General features: G+C 69.0%; 1 protein-coding gene across 15 annotated transcripts in view; it reads left to right on the top strand.

The window, feature by feature from the left end:
• Positions 1 to 18,863, top strand: part of RBFOX3 (RNA binding fox-1 homolog 3) — a 175,860-nt gene that overhangs the window by 148,402 nt on the left and 8,595 nt on the right. For 12 of the 15 annotated variants that reach the window (XM_080681383.1, XM_080681391.1, XM_080681386.1 and 9 more), the window contains 5 exons: positions 9,226 to 9,480; positions 13,738 to 13,875; positions 15,851 to 15,904; positions 16,776 to 16,868; positions 18,141 to 18,201. In XM_080681383.1, coding sequence (XP_080537509.1) covers positions 9,259 to 9,480; positions 13,738 to 13,875; positions 15,851 to 15,904; positions 16,776 to 16,868; positions 18,141 to 18,201 — 568 coding nt within the window. In that variant the 5' untranslated portion in view covers positions 9,226 to 9,258. The remainder of the gene's footprint in view (positions 1 to 9,225; positions 9,481 to 13,737; positions 13,876 to 15,850; positions 15,905 to 16,775; positions 16,869 to 18,140; positions 18,202 to 18,863) is intronic. The other 3 variants (XM_080681385.1, XM_080681387.1, XM_080681381.1) reach the window with 1 other exon arrangement.

Raw genomic sequence — 18,863 nt, forward strand, 5'->3', positions numbered from 1 at the left:
CTTGGGGTGGAAATTCCATCCGTGCTCAGCCATGGGCAGCAGGGCCTGTTCAGAGAATACCTTCGATTAAAAATTGATTTTTCAGTTGAGTCTCAATCGTAATGAGCCACATTCAGACCCGCCCCCCCTCATCTCCTGGACAGGGTTATGGTCACTGCCGGCCCAGCCTGGGCCAGGGCGGGGGAGGGGGGAGACAAGGGGCCAGGGCAGGGAGGGCCCATCCTTCCCCACCTTTGGGAGCAATTACAAATGAGGTGCGGGGTGGGGGGGGGTGTTGTTAGATGAAAGTGTCACGGTGGTAAGCCGAGTGCTTATTTACTGCCAGCTTGCGGCTGCCGTTAAAAGCTGCGATATTTAATTTCCCTGGACCCGGACAGCGTTTCCAACGCGTCGTAAACAGCACCGCGTCTCTCCCTCTCCCGCTCGCCCAGACTCGGAGCCGTCGGGCCAGAACCCGCCAGGCCTGCGCCCCCCGCGCCCCTGTGTGCGTCTCTTCCTCACAGGCCAGTGGGGCAGCAGACGGCTCTCCAAAGGCCCCGGCGCCTGGGCAGTGGCATCGTCACAAACACGCTGGCTCCCGGCAGCAGCGCTCACAGGCCAGGGCACGGCACGGCCGGGCCGCCGCTGAGCCGGGCGTGCGGCACCTCCGTCTCGTCCGGCCACCCAGGTGGCCCTGTTCCCATACCTGCCTCACCGACGGGAGACAGACGGCCGGGCAGGGGAGGGGTCTCCCAGGGACCCTCAGCGTCCCAGGGCTGGAGCTCGGGCCGTCTTGACCCAGGCACGTGGCCGTGGCCCTCCTGTACTCGGACCTCAGAATGCTCAGCCCCGTCCTCTCTGTCCCCCCTGCTCCACGAAAGAGTGCCAGTCTGTGGGCTGAAGGGTCCCGGGTTTGATTCCAGGTCAGCGCCCATGCCCTGTTGCGGGCTCCATCCTCGGGAGGGGGCGTGCAGAAGGCAGCCAGTCAGTGATTCCCTCTCATCATTGACGTTCCTGTTTCTCTCTCCTCCCCCTTCCGCCCTGAGATCAATAAAAATGTATTTTTTAAAAAGACGGAAACAAAGCTCAGGCACCTAGCTGAGCAGGACCTGGACGTGGAGCCGGGTCAGTGAACGCGGACGCGCAGAGGCCGTTTGTGGCCGGCGGGACCCCTCTCCGCCGCCGGGAGCTACCTGGGGATGAGAGTCGGGAGGCCCGAGCGCTGGCGGCAGGAAGGCAGGGGCCTTTTCATAGAACGTTCCAGAAGACTACAGTTCCATAGCACGCGCCTTGGAACGCGCTGGTCCGGGAGCGCGGCCTGGGCGGCCGGTGGCCGTGCCTCTGAGCTGTGGGAGCTCAGCCTGGTCTCTGAGCCCCAGGTTTCCCGTCAAGGCGGCAACACCCCCAGGGTCCTTGTGAGGTGACAGCCCTGCGCGTGATAGGTGCGCAGCACGCAGTGTGCCTGGCCCCCTCGGGCACCGGGGACGCAGCTGTACAGGCAACGTGCCCCTCGCCCCCGGGTGTCATCCCCACCGAGCGCGGTCCTGTCCGACCGCAGCCTCGCCTGGTCCCAGAAGGTCCCATCTCCGCCTTGGGGCCGAGTCCTGGTCCTAAAGATTGTCCGCTCCTGTCCCCACCCGCAGGGAGTCAGGAAGGCAGCTCACCCCCTCCCTGTCTGGGGAGCAGTGACCCCTGACCGCCCGGCCTCCTGGGCACTGTCGGCCTCGTCCGCAGAAGATGAATGTCTTTAATTCGGGGAGCTTTTCGGGAGCCAATGAGAGGGAGTGCATCACCTCCAGGCCCCGGAGCCCGAGCTGGCACCTGGTCACAGCAGGGCCGGCGCCGAGTGGCAGCCGAGCAGGTCCCTGGGACAACAGGTGGGCGGGGCGGTGGCAGAGGGGCCTGCCTGCGTGGGCTTGTGCGTGCTCTCCGGCCGGGCTGGCTCTCGGTGGGGGTTTGGGTGCGTGCGCACTGCATGTGGGAGGGGTGAGTGTGGACATGGGTGTGAGCGCGCACCAGGGCGGGCCTGTGAGAGCGCATGCCCTGTGTGCGCGTGTGGGCGAGGTGTGCGTGGGGTGCACATGGTAGCTGGATGCGGTGAGGTGAGGCGTGGCGTGTGGGCGTGCGTGGCCGCAGGAGTGAGCGTGCACGGTGTGAGGGCCCGTGTGCAGGCGTGTTGTGTGCGCGCAAGGGTACCGTGCATGCGCGTGTGCCTGTGCGTGCGCTGGCCGTGTGCACTCTGGGTCCCCTGAGATGACCTGGGACCACCACGCGAGCATGCCCACGCGTGTGCATCTGCGTGCATGTGCTGCCGTGACGGGGCGGTGGGGCCCAGGGCCCTCGGCCGTCTGTATGTGCCAGCCCCCATGTGCCGTGGCTTCTGGAGGAGAAGTGTTTAAAAATGGAGCTGTCAGCCCCGAGCTGACGGGCGCAATCAGCAAAGTGCAGCGTCGGCAGGAAGACGCTTCCCCCATTACCCGCGGAAACGGGCTTTGTGCTGAGGAGGCAGAGCGGCTGGGGCGACGCGGTGGAGCAGACCCAGAAACTTCATTAATTAAAGAAGCTCATTAACGAGGGACATTTAATCAGCCGACGATTGGGTCCGCGCTCGCCTCCGCCACGAGCCCGCCGGGCGCCACACGGGAAGCGAGGCCGCCTGCCTCCTCCGCCGGCCCAGCCTCCACGGCGCCTGCCGGGCCTGGGGCCAGAAGAGGGGCGAGGCCGGGGCTGGACTGGGGGGACGTGAGGTGTGTGGGGGTGCGGTGGAGGCAGGTTCCAGTGACCGGAGTGCGGAAGGGGCGTCTGGGTCAAGGGTGTGCACCGAGGGTGACGTTGCCCCCTGCCGGGGCGCGTGGCAGTGCCAGCTGACACGGAGCTGTCACGCTGGGGGGGTGCTGCAGGCGTGAGCGGGGAGAGCCCGTGTTGCTGAACACCCTGCCGGGTGCCCCCACACAGAGAATGGCCTGTCCCCGTGTCCGCAGGGCCCAGGCTGAGCACCGTGCTGTGTGCGGCCGTACCCGGGACGGGGGAGCAGGCGGCAGGGGTGAGCCCGTGTGACTGGGGCACGTGCAGAAGTGTGTGCGCAGGGAATGCACGTGTGAGTGTGTGCACAGGGAATGTAGGTGTGAGTGTGTGCACAGGGAATGTAGGTGTGAGTGTGTGCGCAGGGAATGCACGTGTGAGTGTGTGCGCAGGGAATGCACGTGTGAGTGTGTGCACAGGGAATGTAGGTGTGAGTGTGTGCGCAGGGAATGCACGTGTGAGTGTGTGCGCAGGGAATGCACGTGTGAGTGTGTGCACAGGGAATGTAGGTGAGAGCGATGCTGCTGACAGACGGCGTGGCTGGGCCGCGCGGGGCTGTGGACAGAGCAGGCGCTCCGAGGTGCCAGCAGGTGAGGGACTAGGCGCCCCTCCCCCGAGGGTGCGGATTCCAGACCAGGGATGCCGCTGACAGGCCCGGGACCCCAGGGAGTCAGGCTCTCGGGGCCTCGTTTCCCTTCAGCGTCCCCCGCACTGTCGACGGGGCTAGATGGGGTCCCCCACATAACCCCAGGAGGCCACGCGGAGTCCCGCTGGCATCTTCCAGAAGCAGCTCGGCCGGGTACTGGGGCCGCCCAGGGACCCGCCCTGTGGGCTCAGCAGCAAGCCCGTGGTGTTCTCCTCTGGCCCCTCGCCCCGGCCCACCCCCCCTCGGTGCTGTCACTGCCAGGTCCACCCACGGCCAGTGTCCCCGCGGCGCGTCTCCTGACACTCCCGAGCTCTGTCCTCCCGGGCCCAGCCGGCTGGGAGTGCCCCCTCCCTGCTCCTGGTCACCAGGCCCCCCCCCCCCGGCCTTGCAGTCTGCAGGGTGGACAGTCCCTCCTCAGGGCTCCTGCAGGACCCAGGTGTGGTCCCCGCCCCATGGACATCCTCCCTGTTCCGTCTGAAGCATCTGACGGACGTCAGGGGCCAGGCCCACGGGCCTCACTCAGCGCGGCCAGGGCGCCAGCAGACAGGCAGGTCCCTTCCCCCCAGGACATCTGTGGCCTGTGGTCAGTAGGGACCATTCTCTGTCACAGATGCTGGGTCAGGAGCCCCAAGCCTGCATCCTAACAGCCCCCAGGTGCGGGTGCTGCTGGTCCAGGGGCCACTCCCACATCCCCACTGTGTCCAGCTGCGGGGTGGCCACACGGGACTGTCCCCACCGAGGGCTCTGTCCCCACCAGGGGACTTGTCCCAACTGAGGATAAACCCGTGGTTCTCAAGGCCCCCCCCCCCCCGCACTGCCCCCCGCGTTGACTGTGGGACACGTCACGTAAGCCTGGCTGCCAGGAGACTTCCTCCCGAATTCCGCCCCCCGGCTTCCATGTGAGCGGCTCCCGAGAGCTCACAGCAGCCGCAGGGCACCGTGGGAGGAAGGCGGGGCGTCTGGGCCTCAGGCCACTGGGCCCAGGCCGTGGGTGGCACCCAGGGGTGGGCCCAGTGCCCATTCTACCTCCCATTCTACCACCCCCACCTGCCCGCCTCACATCCTGGGCACCGGCTTAGTACCCGGTTCCGCTTGCTAACGGAGGCCCTGTTCCTTCATGAAGGTGTCGGGGACGTGGGGACAGCTCCGGGGGCAGAGGCTCCCCTCCAGGCCCGCGGTCGGACGGGGGTTCTCCTGGCACTCCTCCTCCTGGGGGTCACCGTGGCTGCTGTCCGTAGCTTTATCCTCACAGGCCCTAGGAAGGCGCTTTGGCCCCAACGCTGTGCCCTCCGCCCCACCAAGTGGGGGCCGCAGAGGTGCCACGGAGGTGCCGCAGAGGTCCCACCTGCTTAGAGACGTGCGCCATCTCAGGGAGCCGCAGGGAAGGGTGGCGGAGGAGCAGAATGAGCATCACGGGTGCGGAGAGCCTGGAAGGCTTCCCGGGGGAGGTGTTCTGCACACTCGCGGGACGGAGGGGACCGCTGGGAGAGGGCGGTCACAGCAGAGAACCCCTGCGCAGGGCCTGCCCATGAGCAAGGCCTGGGCCACGTGGTGCACCGTGGGCCGGCATAGGAGGTGCTCGCCAGCAGTTCCTGATGGGGCGGCGACGCCGGGACAGCCGAGCTGTGTGGGAGCCGCCAGGAGACTGGTGGTTTGAGGCCCTGCCTCAGGCTCCTCACCTTCCTCCAGATGTCTCCCCCACCCCCGCCTTGGCAGCCCCGGCCTCCCCCACCAGCCCTCACCCACCGGCCCTCACCCACCAGCCCTCACCCACCGGCCCTCACCCACCAGCCCTCACCCACCAGCCCTCACCCACCAGGCCCCTCACCCACCAGCCCTCACCCACCAGCCCGCACCTGCCAGTGGCCACCAAGGCACACCGTGTATGCACCCCACGCCAACATGGGAGAGGCTTAAGGTCATCCTGGGAAAATGAGAGGCTGTGGACCAGGGGGAAAGGGGAAGAAAGTGGGTGGGGGGGGCGGGGGGACACTCAGGGTTCAGGGCAGGGGCAGTGGGAACAGCAGGAGCAGCAGGCATGGCACTCCGTGTAGGACTACACACTGGGGTGACTCAGGGTCCGGCCCAGCTGTGGGCTCTGCCTGGATGTCCTCTAAGGCCCCTCTAGGTCTCAGGGGTGGGAGCAGACAAGCCCCGCCCCCGTGCCCTCTGGGCTGTCTGGGCAGCGGGCACCAGACCCCTCGTGGAGAAGGGGGAAGGGAGCCAGGGCCGGCGGCTGAGAGCGCTTGACCTCCCAGGCCCCAATGAAATAACAAGGGGTTGACACGCCGTCTGCCAGCACTAATTAGTAAAAAAAATTAAGCGGCCTGCCGGGGACAGGATGGATGGGATGGGACGGGAGGAGCGAGCACACGGTGGATTCTCACCCCACCCGGGAGCCCCCCATCTCCTCGCAGCGAGCAGCTGGCTCTCCTTCGGGCCTGCTCTCTCCTGCCGCCTGGGCACCCTCCCAGCCTCCCGAGGAACCCGCCTCCCGGACCTCCTCTTGCTGGGACACGGGGGCGGGCAGGGGGGGGTGACCTGGAGCCCGACTGGGGCAGCCCCACTCCCCAGGCAGAGCCAGGCGACGGGTTCACAGCCCAGCCCGCGTGTCCTGCCCTGTGCACCTGGGCAGGTGACTTCCGGCCCGCCTTTCCGTGGGGAGAAGGCCACGTCACGGTATCGACAATGACATGAAACCACACCTTTATTGCTTAGCCCAGGCTGGGCTCTCGTCAGCCGTCTGCCTGCGGCGGTCACAACTGCAGCCAGCATTTACTGAGCACCTGCTGTATGCCTGAGCCCTGTCAGGTGCTGCAAACTCAGCGGTGAGCCAGCCCTCCATCCGGGCCCAGACCTCCATCCGGGACCCAGCTCTCCGTTCGAGGCCCAGACCTCCGTCCAGGACACAGACCTCCATCCGGGACCCAGCTCTCCGTCCGAGGCCCAGACCTCCGTCCGAGGCCCAGACCTCCATCCCAGGGCCCAGCCCTCCATCCCAGGGCCCAGACCTCCATCCCAGGGCCCAGACCTCCATCCGGGACCCAGACCTTTGTCCAGGACACAGACCTCCATCCCAGGGCCCAGCCCTCCATCCCAGGGCCCAGCCCTCCATCCCGGGCCCAGCCCTCCATCCGGGACCCAGACCTCCATCCGGGACCCAGACCTTTGTCCAGGACACAGACCTCCATCCCAGGGCCCAGCCCTCCATCCCAGGGCCCAGACCTCCATCCGGGACCCAGACCTCCATCCGGGACCCAGACCTTTGTCCAGGACACAGACCTCCATCCCAGGGCCCAGCCCTCCATCCCAGGGCCCAGCCCTCCATCCCGGGCCCAGCCCTCCATCCCGGGCCCAGACCTCCATCCCAGGGCCCAGACCTCCATCCAGGGCAGCCCCAATTGAGTCCCAGACTTTGGCTTGTCCACCAAAACTCTCCTGTGACGGCTTATGTGGTAAAACAGCCCCCCCTCCTGCACCCCTGGGCATCCCCGCTGACCTGGCTGCTGCCACCTCCGCGCTGGCCGCAATCGCTCTCGGGCGCCCAGGACGTTGGGATAGGAGCCTGGCCCACACCCGGGGCTAATACATCGCCTCTGGAAACCACACCAGGCTTTTCAGATTCAGTGATGCCCCGTGGCTCCGCGGGAAACCTGCTCGCTGGTGTACCCCAGGAACCTAGACCCAGGCCCCCCGCACCTTGGCCCCCGCTCCTGGGCACAGACATAACACCAGCCCTGCTGGCATCACCAGCGGGGCCGCCGGCAGGTCTCCCAACGCCATTTCCTCCTCCCTCGGGGGCACCGAGGGCTGTCGCAGCCCCTTCCTGGGCTCCCCGTCGTCACATCTCCCGTGGGCGTGCCCGGGGCCAGGGCCCCTCCTCGGAGATGTTCAGGTGACTCGCGCTGTCGGCCCAGCGGGCCTAGAAGCAGGGCCGGGATCACCCCAGGACCAAGCCAAACCCACCAAACCCGCCGCAGGACGGAGCAGCCTGACCTGGGCCCCGGGACCGAGTCCGTGGGTCACTGTGTGTGAGCGTCACTCCCGAATGGGACCCGGGCCAGAGGGGGCTGGGAAGTCGGGGTGAGTGAGAGGAAGCCGATGAGAGAGCCGCCCCCTCTCGGAGCATGGGAGGAGGGGGCGCTGGGAAGATGTAAGTTAGCACAAGTTCTAATCGAGTGTTTATCAGCTAATGGATCTCGTGGGCCGCCCCTCCCGCACCCGCACCCTCAGTCCCAGTTTCCTCCCGGCTCTCCTGCCCCTCCCTCCTCGCCTTGCACGTGCCTCCACCCTGGCAGCTCCCCCTGCCCCGCCCTCCCCTCCTCCGCCCTCACCCGTCCTTCTCGCTGGGAGCTGGGGAGGCCGCCAGCACGTTAGCTAACAGTGGGTCATGGGCTTTGCAGGTGACTTCGGAGCAATGAAACGGGGGCTCTAGCATGGGGCGTGCATTTGTGTGGGCCGTGCGTTCAGGTGTGTGTGTCTGTGTGTGTGTGTGTGTGCATTCACGTGTGCATGCATTCGCGTGGGCCATGCTGGTGTGTGCGTGTGTGTGTGTGCATTCGTGTGGGCCGTGCCGGTGTGTGTGTGTGTGTGTGTGTATGTGCATTCCTGTGGGCTGTGCCGGTGTGTGTGTGTGTGTGTGTATGTGCATTCCTGTGGGCTGTGCCGGTGTGTGTGTGCACGTGCGTGTTTCCCTCCCCGCGTCAGGAGCGTTCACGCTGCCCCAGTTTCTGCAGAGAGAGGGAGGGCACCCTCACCAGGGAAGAGGACAAGGGCAGGACTTCTGCCTGCTAGATGTCAGGGGTCCCCCAGGAATTGGGGTGTCTGGCACTGAGATGCGGAGGTTGGCGTTGGAACTTGGGGAGCAGGGGGGACCTCAGGCCTCCACCTCCAGGGAGGTGGGCCGGTGGCTGTGGGGCAGGGCCCCGGGCCTGAGGGCCGAGCCCCCTGGCTCCCCGTCGCCCTGGGGTGGCCTCTCTGGGCACCTCACACTTGAACAGTTGCTTCGACTTCCGGGTCGCCGTCCAAGTTCACCCTCGGATGGACCGCAGGCCCCGCAGCCCGCCCCGGCGCCCGGCGGGCAGGTGTGGGGGTGATCGTGGCTGCGTGAACAGTCCCAGCACGCTCTCGGGAAGGGGCGTCTCCTGGGGAAGCGGGACAAGGAGACAGATGTCCGGCGTGCGGGTCGGTGTGACGGGGGATGGCGGGAGCTCGCACAGGCCCTCCCCCGCGTGGGGAGCAGCAGTCACGAGTGTCTGACGTCTGTGCGCGCGAGGCCCTCCCACACAGCTGGGCTCTCACGGGCGTCGGGGCCTGTGCTGACGGCGAGGCGCTGCCGCCTGGGGACACGGCGGAAGGCCGGAGGGCGCCTCGCCTGCTCGGAGGGGCTGCCGCGGGCCTGCCCTCGGCGCGCGTCTGCCTCGGGGCGGGGGGCCTTTTCCGGCCCAGGGCCACGTGGGTATTTACAGCGTCCTTCCCGGGCCACGCGGAATTACCCACGTACACACGGGCCTGCTGGACTCGGTCCCACCTTTCCTTCACTCGCCCCTAAGGCCTCGGCAGGGCCAGACCAAGGGATTTCTCCGGCCGGGCGTTCCCCAGCCCAGCCCACACCCCGCCCCCACCCCGACACCATAAGGGGCCCCAGTTCCTCCTCGGAGGCTGCGTGTATGCCCCACATCGCGGGTTCCCACAGCACCCCGATTTCAGGGGTGGGCAGAGTCCACGCCGACGAGCTCCCCGGGGCAGTGTCCGGGCCACCCCAGAGTCTAACCAGCCTTCTCTCTCTCCCTCCGCAGGGCAGCCAGGACGCCACGGCTCCGCCTGAAGCGATGGCCCAGCCCTACCCCCCCGCCCAGTACCCGCCTCCGCCACAGAACGGCATCCCCGCCGAGTACGCCCCGCCCCCGCCGCACCCCACGCAGGACTACTCGGGCCAGACCCCGGTCCCCCCGGAGCACGGCCTGACCCTGTACACACCAGCACAGACCCACCCCGAGCAGCCGGGCACCGAGGCCAGCACGCAGCCCATGGCGGGGGCCCCGACGGTGCCGGTAAGGGCCCCCCCTCCTACCCCCCGAGACCAAGCTTCAGGGAGCGAGGCCAGCCCGGGGGTGGAGGTGACTTCGTGGCGGTCCCAGCCTCGCAGCTCTTGGTTCTCACACGGAGCATCTCTCGGTGGCCCCTGCTCAGCCAGGCCCAGCCAGCCCTCGCCTCCCCTGGGAGAGGGAGCGTGTCCGGCTGCCAGTGACGGAACGGGAACTAGAGACACGCGGAGGCTGGCGGCCTGGGCTCGCCCGGTGTGCGGGGTGAGTGGGGGGGCTGGTGGCGCGAGGAGCCCAGGGCCTGGAGCTGTCTTGGTGGCGGGCACTCCTCTGGTTTCTAATCGCTGGTAATCTACCTGCCTGGCTGCCCCCCAATCAGATAGCTTCGGTTCTGTGGTGGTAATGCGGCTGGAGGAGAGGGCGAGCCTGCACTTCCGATGTGAGCGTGTGGGGGGGGTGGCTGCGCCCCGGCCCCCTCCCGAGACCAGGACCCCAGCCTGCCTGGCCCATCCTGCACTCCCCCACTGGTCTCCAGCCAACCCCCACCACCACCCACTGCTGTGCTGGGGCTATGGGGCCATCCAACCTCCCTGCTGGCTCCATGCCAGCGCTGGCTGCTCCGGCTGGGCAAGGGGCCAGCAGCTCTGAGCTGCCCAGGAGTGGCACTGCCCTGCGGCTCCCAATGGGCGCCCCCTCCACAGGGCCCCTCAGCCCTCCCCGTGATCCAGTCTGGCTCCCAAGGTGCTGCGTGGATCCAGTTAGTACCTGTCCTCCTCGCGCGGACAGCACCGTCTCGCTCTGTGGGGACAGGGACAGGGAGGGTCCACCCAGCTGCCCCCGGGCTGGACTGGACCCTCGTGTGGGTCCCCGCCAGGGCCCGTCCTCCCCGCCTGGAGCGTTGCCCAGCGGAGTCCGCTGGAAGCCATCCACCCGGCGCCCTGCGTCCCTGGTGCAGAGTCTCCCATAGATGCCAGGGCTCCCGCCGGTGGGAGAAGCCAGGCCCGTGGGCCGCAGACCCGGGCGGCACCCACGCTTCCCGCCGCTCCCGCTCCTGTCGCCGCAGCCCCACGTCCTGCGCGCTCTGAGGAGGTGAGCGGAGCAGGGGGCTCGCCGGGAGCGTGTTGCCGGCCGCCGGCCTCTGTCTAACGGACCGTGGTGGACGGGGCACCTGGTCAGGCCGCACGACCTCCTCACGGACGGGCGGGAGCCCGATTCGCCCGGAAAGCGGACACTGGGGAGACCAGAGGATCAGAGCGCCGCTGGTGCCCGAAGCCCAATGCTTGTGAGGCAGAGAGCCCGGCCTCCTCGGCTCCGGGCCCAGACGCGGCCCGACCGGGACCTGTCGAGTCTGCCTTCACTCGGCGGGTACGTGGGCACCTGCCGTGGGCGGCCCCGAAGAGCGCTGGGGCAGAAGCAGGGAGCGGCCCTGCCCGTGACGGCCATCGGGTTCACCGGCCACGGACAGGGAGGTCGAAGGGGCCAGCCGTGGCCCCGGTGGCCGTGAGAGTCCGTGCCCTGAGGGGACCCCGGAGTCCCCGGTTGAAGTCCCCACTGAGAGAGGGGAGAGGCTCGGTGCGCCAGCTGAGTGCCTCCTGGGGGACACGCCCAGCCTGAGGGACGCAGCGACCCTCCTGCCTCCGGCCGGGGCTCCAGGTCCTGCGAGGGGCCGGCCCCTGCAGGTCTCCCGCCTGGGGACCAGGAGGACAGGCCGTTCCCCAGTCCCCGGCCGGATGAGCATCACAGGCCACGTCGCTGGACGGCTGGTGACCCAGAGCTGCCGGAGCTTCACCCGCCGCCTCGGGGAGCTGGAGCCGGGGGCCACGCCCCGTCCTGCGCTAGAGTCCAGGAGCCCCGCTTTTGTCCAGACCCAAATCCCCTGCGTGTGGATCCCCTGGTCGTCTTCGTGCTTTTGGCAAAGGCAGCGTGGGACACGGGGTGTGGCGGCCAAGCCCACAGCGGACACACAGCTCTGCCCCAGGAGGGGCTGCCCAGTGCCCCGGGGTGGAACAAGACGCCGGGAACGGACGGCTGGAGGCCGCCCTCGGGACACGCCTCCTCCGAGGCCGACTGGCCGCCCAGCGCGGGGAGCCACATCGGGCAACCGGCTGACGGTCATCGCACAAGTACAGAGGTTTTGAAGGAGGGGCGAGGGCGCAGGGCTGCAGAGAAAGAGCTTTACAAGACCCGCTCCGTCTTGTCGCACGTCGGCGAGCCTCGCTCGTGGCAGCACCGGGCACGGGTCCGCGTCTGCTGCCCGAGGCCCCTGGGCCCACGGCCCCTGCCCACCCCCTTCCTGGCCTTGGGGAGGCCCAGGCGGAGGGGGCTGCGGACTCCTCGGAGGGTGGCCGCATCTGAGGTCCGCCAGGGCCGGCTCCTGGCCTCGGAGGGGTGGGGGGTGATGGCACGCTGACACAGGAGGAGGAGGGCGCAGGAGCAAAGCCACCGAGACCGGCGGCGGCGGAGGCAGGGGTGTCGCTGGCGTGGTTCCGTGCCCCCTGCGTGTGGGCGGGTGGCGCAGGCTGCCTGGGCCGCGGTGATAAATGGTGGGCCGGCCTCGTCTCCCCGCGGGCAGCCAGTGTGCCGTGACACGCCGGGGCTGCTCAGCACATCGTACAATTTTACACTCGCTGAGCCCATTTATCTGCCTGCGCGCAGCTGCGCGGGGCCAGGCGCCTGCCTTCCCGGTGTCCTGGCCCTTCCCGTGCCTGTCCCCACGCCCCCCTTCTCCCGCCTCGCCCTCTGCCGCTCCCCTCGGGGCTCTGGGGGGACCTGGATCTTGTCGACACCAGTGGCCTCCGCCTCCTGCGGTCCTCGGGGCACTCCCCACGCAGGGCTCCCGCCTCCAGCCAGGCCTCCTGGCCGAGTGGACCACTGCCCTCTGCTGGCCGGACGTCAGCACTGCATCCCCTCTCCAGGCCACCAGGGAGACCACAGCCACCCGTTTGTACAAATTCCCTGTGGGCTCAGGGACCTACCCTCCGCGTTCGCTCCCTCCAGGCAGGGCGGGAGGCCTGGGTGGCTTTGCTGGAGGCAGGGGTCCGGGAAGCCGGCCCCGAGACAAGGATGCATTCCAAAATAATACGGGGGGTGGGGGTCGGGGAGGGCGGGCAGACAGGCATGAATCGAGACGAGAAAGGGAAGGAGGAAATAGAGGTTGTTCTCATCTCGTCTCCCCCTCGGTGCTGAGCTCACCCCCATGGTGGGGTGTGGGGGCCGAGGAGCCCCATGGCGTCTGTCCACCGTCCTGTCTGTCACCACTAAGGATGGCTGCTGGACGGTGACGCCCCCACTTGCCTTGCCCGTTGGGCAGAGCCAGGAGAGTGAGTCTCCGGCGGTCGTTGGCGGTTCTGGCACGTCCCTGTGAGCGGCACACAGCGGGCCTCGGGCCCTGGCGTCCCGGTCCTGGTGAGCTGGCCGGGCACCTCGGTCAGCAGCCACTTCGGTCAGCAGCCACTCATCACGCAGCAGCGTTGGTGGAGTGCCCACTGCGGCCTTTGGCACGGGCGCGTCTGCAGGGAGGGACCCGGGCTAAAGGCCAGCCTGGCGGCCGCCCGTCCCTGGAAAAGTCCCCCAGGCGGGGCCTCGCCCCCTCGACTAGCGCCTGCTCCCGCCAGACACCGTGATGCCTCGGACCTCCTCCCGGCCCCGTCCTCAGGGGGAGCTGGCGGGGGGTACAGGGGCGGGGGGAGGGCTTAGCGGCAGCATTGCTTCCTGAGGCCAGGCCTTCCGGACCCCCTCTGCGGAAACAGTGTTTGAGTCCAAAGTGAGGGCCAGCTACCCAGGACAGAACTGGCCACTGTGCATGGCCCCCAAAGAGCTGAGAGGCAGCCCCCAGGTGACCGTGGGGGGGACAGCACTCCTACGCATGTGTGTGCCCGGCGGCGGGTTTGGAAATGCCCGCTTTGTCATCAGGCCTTGAATGGTCCCGTCGGGGCACAGGGCAAACGCGGGACCCTGAGACCCAGTGGTCCCTGGAGCTGAGGGACCACGGTCAGACCTGGGCCAAGCGAGGAGGGGACACAGGGCCAAGGAGACCTGGCGCTGGCGTCCGGGCACAGCTGGGCACAGGCCTGGAGGGGGCCGCGCTGCGGCCGAGATGCTGCTGGGCCGTGTCCTGTGAGCGTCGCGGCCCCGTTTCCCTGGCAGATCCCAGCCCGGGAGGAAGGGTCCGAGGGGCTGGGAAGGACCTGGTCTTTGACCTCCCCTCCCCCGCCCCCCGTGGGATGGGAGCTGAGAGAGGCCCTCACACCCGGTCTCTCCCCACAGCAGACAGACGAGGCGGCACAGACGGACAGCCAGCCGCTCCATCCCTCCGACCCCACAGAGAAGCAGCACCCCAAGCGGCTCCACGTGTCCAACATCCCCTTCCGGTTCAGGGACCCCGACCTGCGGCAAATGTTCGGGGTGAGTGTGGGCGGGCCCCCCATTCCTGTCCCCGCCGCCTCCTGCCTCCTGGTCCGGCCAGTCCCGACCTGAGCCTGTGGGAGAGAGGGAGGGACGAGGGAGGCCCACCTCCTCCTCCTCCCGCCCTCGGGTTTCCTGGGTCCCCTCCAGGCCTAGGCCGTGCCCAGCAGGTGATGAAGCTGCTGCTGTCTCTGGCACGGGCTCCGGGACCCGTCTCCTCAGAGGGCACCCCTGCCTCGCCAGCAGGCGCCTGCTCCCTCTGCTGTGTGCGGGGGGGGGGGGGGGGGGGGGGCGCTGGGCACCCCGCCTCTCGGCGCTGTACCTCCGGGCCCCGGGGATGGGCTACAGGATGATACATAGCTCATGGGAAGCAAGCACCTGACCGAGTCCTTCCCGGCTTCTCCGGGGCTGTCCTGGAGGCCGTGCCGTCGGGTCCCTGTGGTCCCTTCATTTGCACTTGCCTGAGCCCCGGTGGGTGCAGGACGGGGAGTCCTCAGATGAGGATTCTGCCCTTCCCCCGCGCACACACACCCGCCCCTGGAGCCGAGCAGCTGCCAAACCCCCTGAGCCTGGGCCTATGGAAAGCGCTGTGTAGAGTCTGGGGGACCCGGGCCCCGGGCCGCCCTTAGCTCGCCGGCCCTGGAGGACCGTCACTCACTCGGGCAGCCTCCCTCTCTGTGGCAGCCTTGGGGTTGCCTTGCTGGCTGGCTCCACGTCGCCTCAGGGACCCGTGACACCACCTCCGGGATGTTTCGGGGTGAAGGGGAGCCCCATCGTTTTACACTTTGGAGGCCTCGGGACCTCACTGGCATCGGGGGGACCTGGTCACAGCTTGAGGGTCTCACGTGCCAGCGAGAGAGACAGGGCTGCCGTCAGCTCCAGGCAGCGAGAGGGCAGGAAGGGGCAGGCAGAGAGTCTGGTGCCCCGGCCAGTGTGTCCTGGTCGGCAGAGCAGCCTGGGGTCCAGTCACCGCGGCGCCCCCAGCCTGGCCCAGCCAGCACGGGCGGCAGCCACACAGAGCCCTGCCGTGATGCCCTCTCCCAGCCCCTTCCTGTAGGGGAGGGCCTTCCCATGGCCCTTCACCCGTTCCTGTGAGTTAGGGGGCCGGCCAGCAGCTGTGGCAGAGAAGAGAGGGACACGGGTGACGGTGGCGCGGCCCTGCCCTGTCACCAGGCACAGCCCCAGCTTGTGGACGGGGCCTTGTTCTGGAGGGAAAACCCCTCCACCAGAAGGCGGGGGGGTCCCTGTCCCCCAGCCGCACGGAGGGAGGGGCCCTGTCCCCCAGCCGCACGGAGGGAGGGGCCCTGTCCCCCAGCCGCACGGAGGGAGGGGCCCTGTCCCCCAGCCGCACGGAGGGAGGGGCCCTGTCCCCCAGCCGCACGGAGGGAGGGGCCCTGTCCCCCAGCCGCACGGAGGGAGGGGCCCTGTCCCCCAGCCGCACGGAGGGAGGGGCCCTGTCCCCCAGCCGCACGGAGGGAGGGGCCCTGTCCCCCAGCCGCACGGAGGGAGGGGCCCTGTCCCCCAGCCGCACGGAGGGAGGGGCCCTGTCCCCCAGCCGCACGGAGGGAGGGGCCCTGTCCCCCAGGTGCACGGAGGGAGGGGCCCTGTCCCCCAGGTGCACGGAGGGAGGGGCCCTGTCCCCCAGGTGCACGGAGGGAGGGGCCCTGTCCCCCAGCTGCACGGAGGGAGGGGCCCTGTCCCCCAGGTGCACGGAGGGAGGGGCCCTGTCCCCCAGCTGCACGGAGGGAGGGGCCCTGTCCCCCAGGTGCACGGAGGGAGGGGCCCTGTCCCCCAGCCGCACGGAGGGAGGGGCCCTGTCCCCCAGCCGCACGGAGGGAGGGGCCCTGTCCCCCAGCTGCACGGAGGGAGGCCCAGGGCGGGGGGCAGCGGCGAGGGTGTCGGGGAGCAGGCCGCCCGGCCAGCAGACCTAACCCACCGTCTCCTGTCCGCCCCGACCCCCTCTCTGTCTCCGCAGCAATTCGGGAAAATTTTAGACGTGGAGATCATTTTTAACGAGCGGGGCTCCAAGGTGGGTGCCGCCCAGAGGCCGCCACCATTACAGCGCCGGCTGTAGGGCCGCCAGGCTAGCGTGTGACATGTGCGTCCCCTTCCTGGAGAGCTGCGCGCCCGCCCGAGGACCCCTGAGCGACACGGGTGCCTGTATGCCCTCCTCCACCCCCGCCCCATGTGTGTGTCTTGTCGTTGCTGCTGCTGCTGCCGCTTCCTTCTCTCTAAGCTGCCGGGACCTCTCTGTCCGCCCTGGGCCGCCCTGGGGCGGGGCCTGCCTGGGTCAGCCGGAGGCTGGGGGGGCGGTCAGCAGGGGGCAGGGGACGGTCAGCAGGGGGCAGGGGGCGGGCAGCAGGGGGCAGGGGGCGGGCAGCAGGGGGCAGGGGAAGGGCGGCAGGGGGCAGGGGGAGGGTGCCTGGCAGAGATGAGCCCTGCTCCCTGCTGTGGGAAGAGAAGACACTGCCCCCCACCCCGCCCCCCAGCTTCTAGGGTGAGGGTGGTCGGGCTGCCCCTCAGGTCCTGAAACCCAGCCTCGGGCCCCCCAGGTGGGCTTAGGGCGACGGGCCTGGACCCTGGCAGGACTGGACAGTGTCCCTTGCAGCCTGTCCCCTGGGCGAGTCCAGGTGGTAAGCTCAGGCCGAGCCAAAGGCTGCCCCGCCTGGGCCGCACCCCCTGGGCACCCCCTGGGCACCCGGCTGGTGGCGCCAGGAAGACCTCTGGGCTGCTGTCTCTCCTTCAACTCAGCCGACTCTCCCCCTCTCTCCCCCTCTCTCCCCCTCTCTCCCCCTCTCTCCCCTCTCTCTCCCCCTCTCTCCCCCCCCCCCCGCCCCGCCCCGCCCCCCCGTTTCTTCCTCCTCTCACCCTGCGCCTCCCGTGTCTGTGCTCGTTCCCAGGGTTTTGGGTTTGTCACTTTTGAAACCAGCTCAGACGCTGACCGAGCCCGGGAGAAGCTGAATGGGACGATCGTAGAGGGACGGAAAATCGAGGTGCTCAGATAAGTGTGCTGTGGGGGGACGCCCCCCCAGTTCTCCGCCACCCTGTGGAGCACCAGGCCAGGGTCCCCCCCACCACCTCTGCCGGAACAGGAAGTTGGGGGGGGCAGGGCCACACTGAGGCCAGAGCCCAGCCCGTCACTGTCCTTGTGGGCCTAGAAGTCAGGCTCCCCCAAGATCCCCCCTCCCTTTCCTCTCCTTCCTGAAAGAGAACCCCCAACTCGGGGGGTCAGCCAGACCCTGGGAGGACCCCAGAAGCTGTGTGTTGGAGGCTTGGCAGCTCCAAGGACCACGGTCAGGCCCGTCTGCCCTCCAGTTGGGAGGGGCCATTGGTCCCCGACCCCCTCACAGGGAGCAGCAGCTGCCTCCCGCCCCCCCCCCCCCGCTGCCTGCCCTCACCCCACGGGGTCAGCAGCAAGTGGCCAGGGCCTAGATGGGGACCCAGCCCAGAGGAGCAGCGGGAAGAGGAGGCAGGGTCCCCCGACAGACAGCCAGGGTGGGGGCGGGAGGACTCGGCGGCCAGCACGCAGCCCCTAGGAGGGGCCGGGGGAGGTCTGGGGGGACCCTTGGTGGCACCTGAGGCTGTGGCCCAAGGCCCCCCCCGGGGATGACATGCGCCCCTTCCTGGGTTCCACGCCCGGCCTGCTCTCTGCTCCCTTCCGAAGAGGCCTTCCTCCTCCTTCTACCGCCCGGTCCCGCCCCTGGGCAGTGACCGGGCCTAGAGGCCTGGAGAGCAGGACCCAGCCCCGTGGCACCCGCCTGCCCCTCCCTCCCGAGCCTCGTCTCCCGTGGGCACATCAGAAAGCTCTGGCCTGGGGGGATGGGGAGAAGGTGGCCGCCTTGGTGCCCGCAGCCTCGTGGGGTGGAGACTGCCCTGGGGGCAGGTGTGTTAGCGGCCTGAGGGCGCCCTGACCGGAGGCCACCAGCCAGCGCCTCCCATGACCTTGGGGCTTGGCTTGTGGAACAGCCATGTGAGGTCAAGAGCCAGGTCCAGACACAGTGCCTGAGCCAGGGCTGGGGCCAGGCCGGGCCGGACAGTAGCCAGTGCTGGGGGGGGAGGAGCAAGGCTCCCTGCAGGCGGAGCCACCACAGAGAGGAGGCCAGGCTGGTGCAGCAGCTCCTGTGCCTCCGCCTGGTCCCTAGGGCAGGACCTCCTTCCCACCCCCGGCCGCTCCCTCCCAGGGGGCAGGGGGAAGCGCAGAGCAGGACTGGGGTGGCCCACGGCCCCACGGAAGCTCATGTTCCCCTCTCCCCCCACTTGAGCAGGTCAATAACGCCACGGCCCGAGTCATGACCAACAAGAAGACGTCGAACCCCTATACCAACGGTAAGGCGCCCGGGACCCCGGGAGGCTGCGGGGCCACCGCCGGCCGGGACGCAGGCCCTGGAGGCTGGCCTCCCTGGATGCTAGGTGCCCTCCGTGTTCCAGCTCTCCCTGTCAGAGGGGGGCGGCACCCCACGCGTGCGTGGCAGCCAGAGGCCGGCCACAGGGACAGGCTTCGGCACCCTGGCTCCGCGGCCCCTTCCCGGAGTTTCACTTCCAGGCGCTCAGGGCGGGACTGGGCGGGAGGCGCGCCGTGTGCCGTGTGTGCGGAAGGCAGGCAGCCCCCGGGGCCTTGGAGATCCTGTGAGCTTGGGGCCGCCGGAGCGAGTCCTGCTGGCCCCACCGAATCGTCCGCTGTGCACCTGACCCGGAGCTGAGCAGGCGCGGCCGGTCCTCTTTGGAAACGAAGTGGCTGAGTGCTGGCTGCCCAGAGACGCTGAGGGAATTTCGCTGTGGCTAACAAGCTCACCGAGTTTGGGCAGGTGCTGCCGTTCACACTAAACAAGGGACCACCCAGGTGGGTCCCGGCTGCCTCTGACCTGGGGCCCCGACAGTGCACTGGGCCAGCATCGGCAGGTGGGGGCTCCCAGGATCCCAGCATCGGCAGCTGAAGTGCAGCCCGACCTCTGAGATCAAGCGGAGAAGAGCCGCCGGGTGGAACTGGG

This window comes from Plecotus auritus, assembly GCF_963455305.1.
Source record: "Plecotus auritus genome assembly, chromosome: 7".
In the NCBI taxonomy this organism is placed as follows: domain Eukaryota; kingdom Metazoa; phylum Chordata; class Mammalia; order Chiroptera; family Vespertilionidae; genus Plecotus; species Plecotus auritus.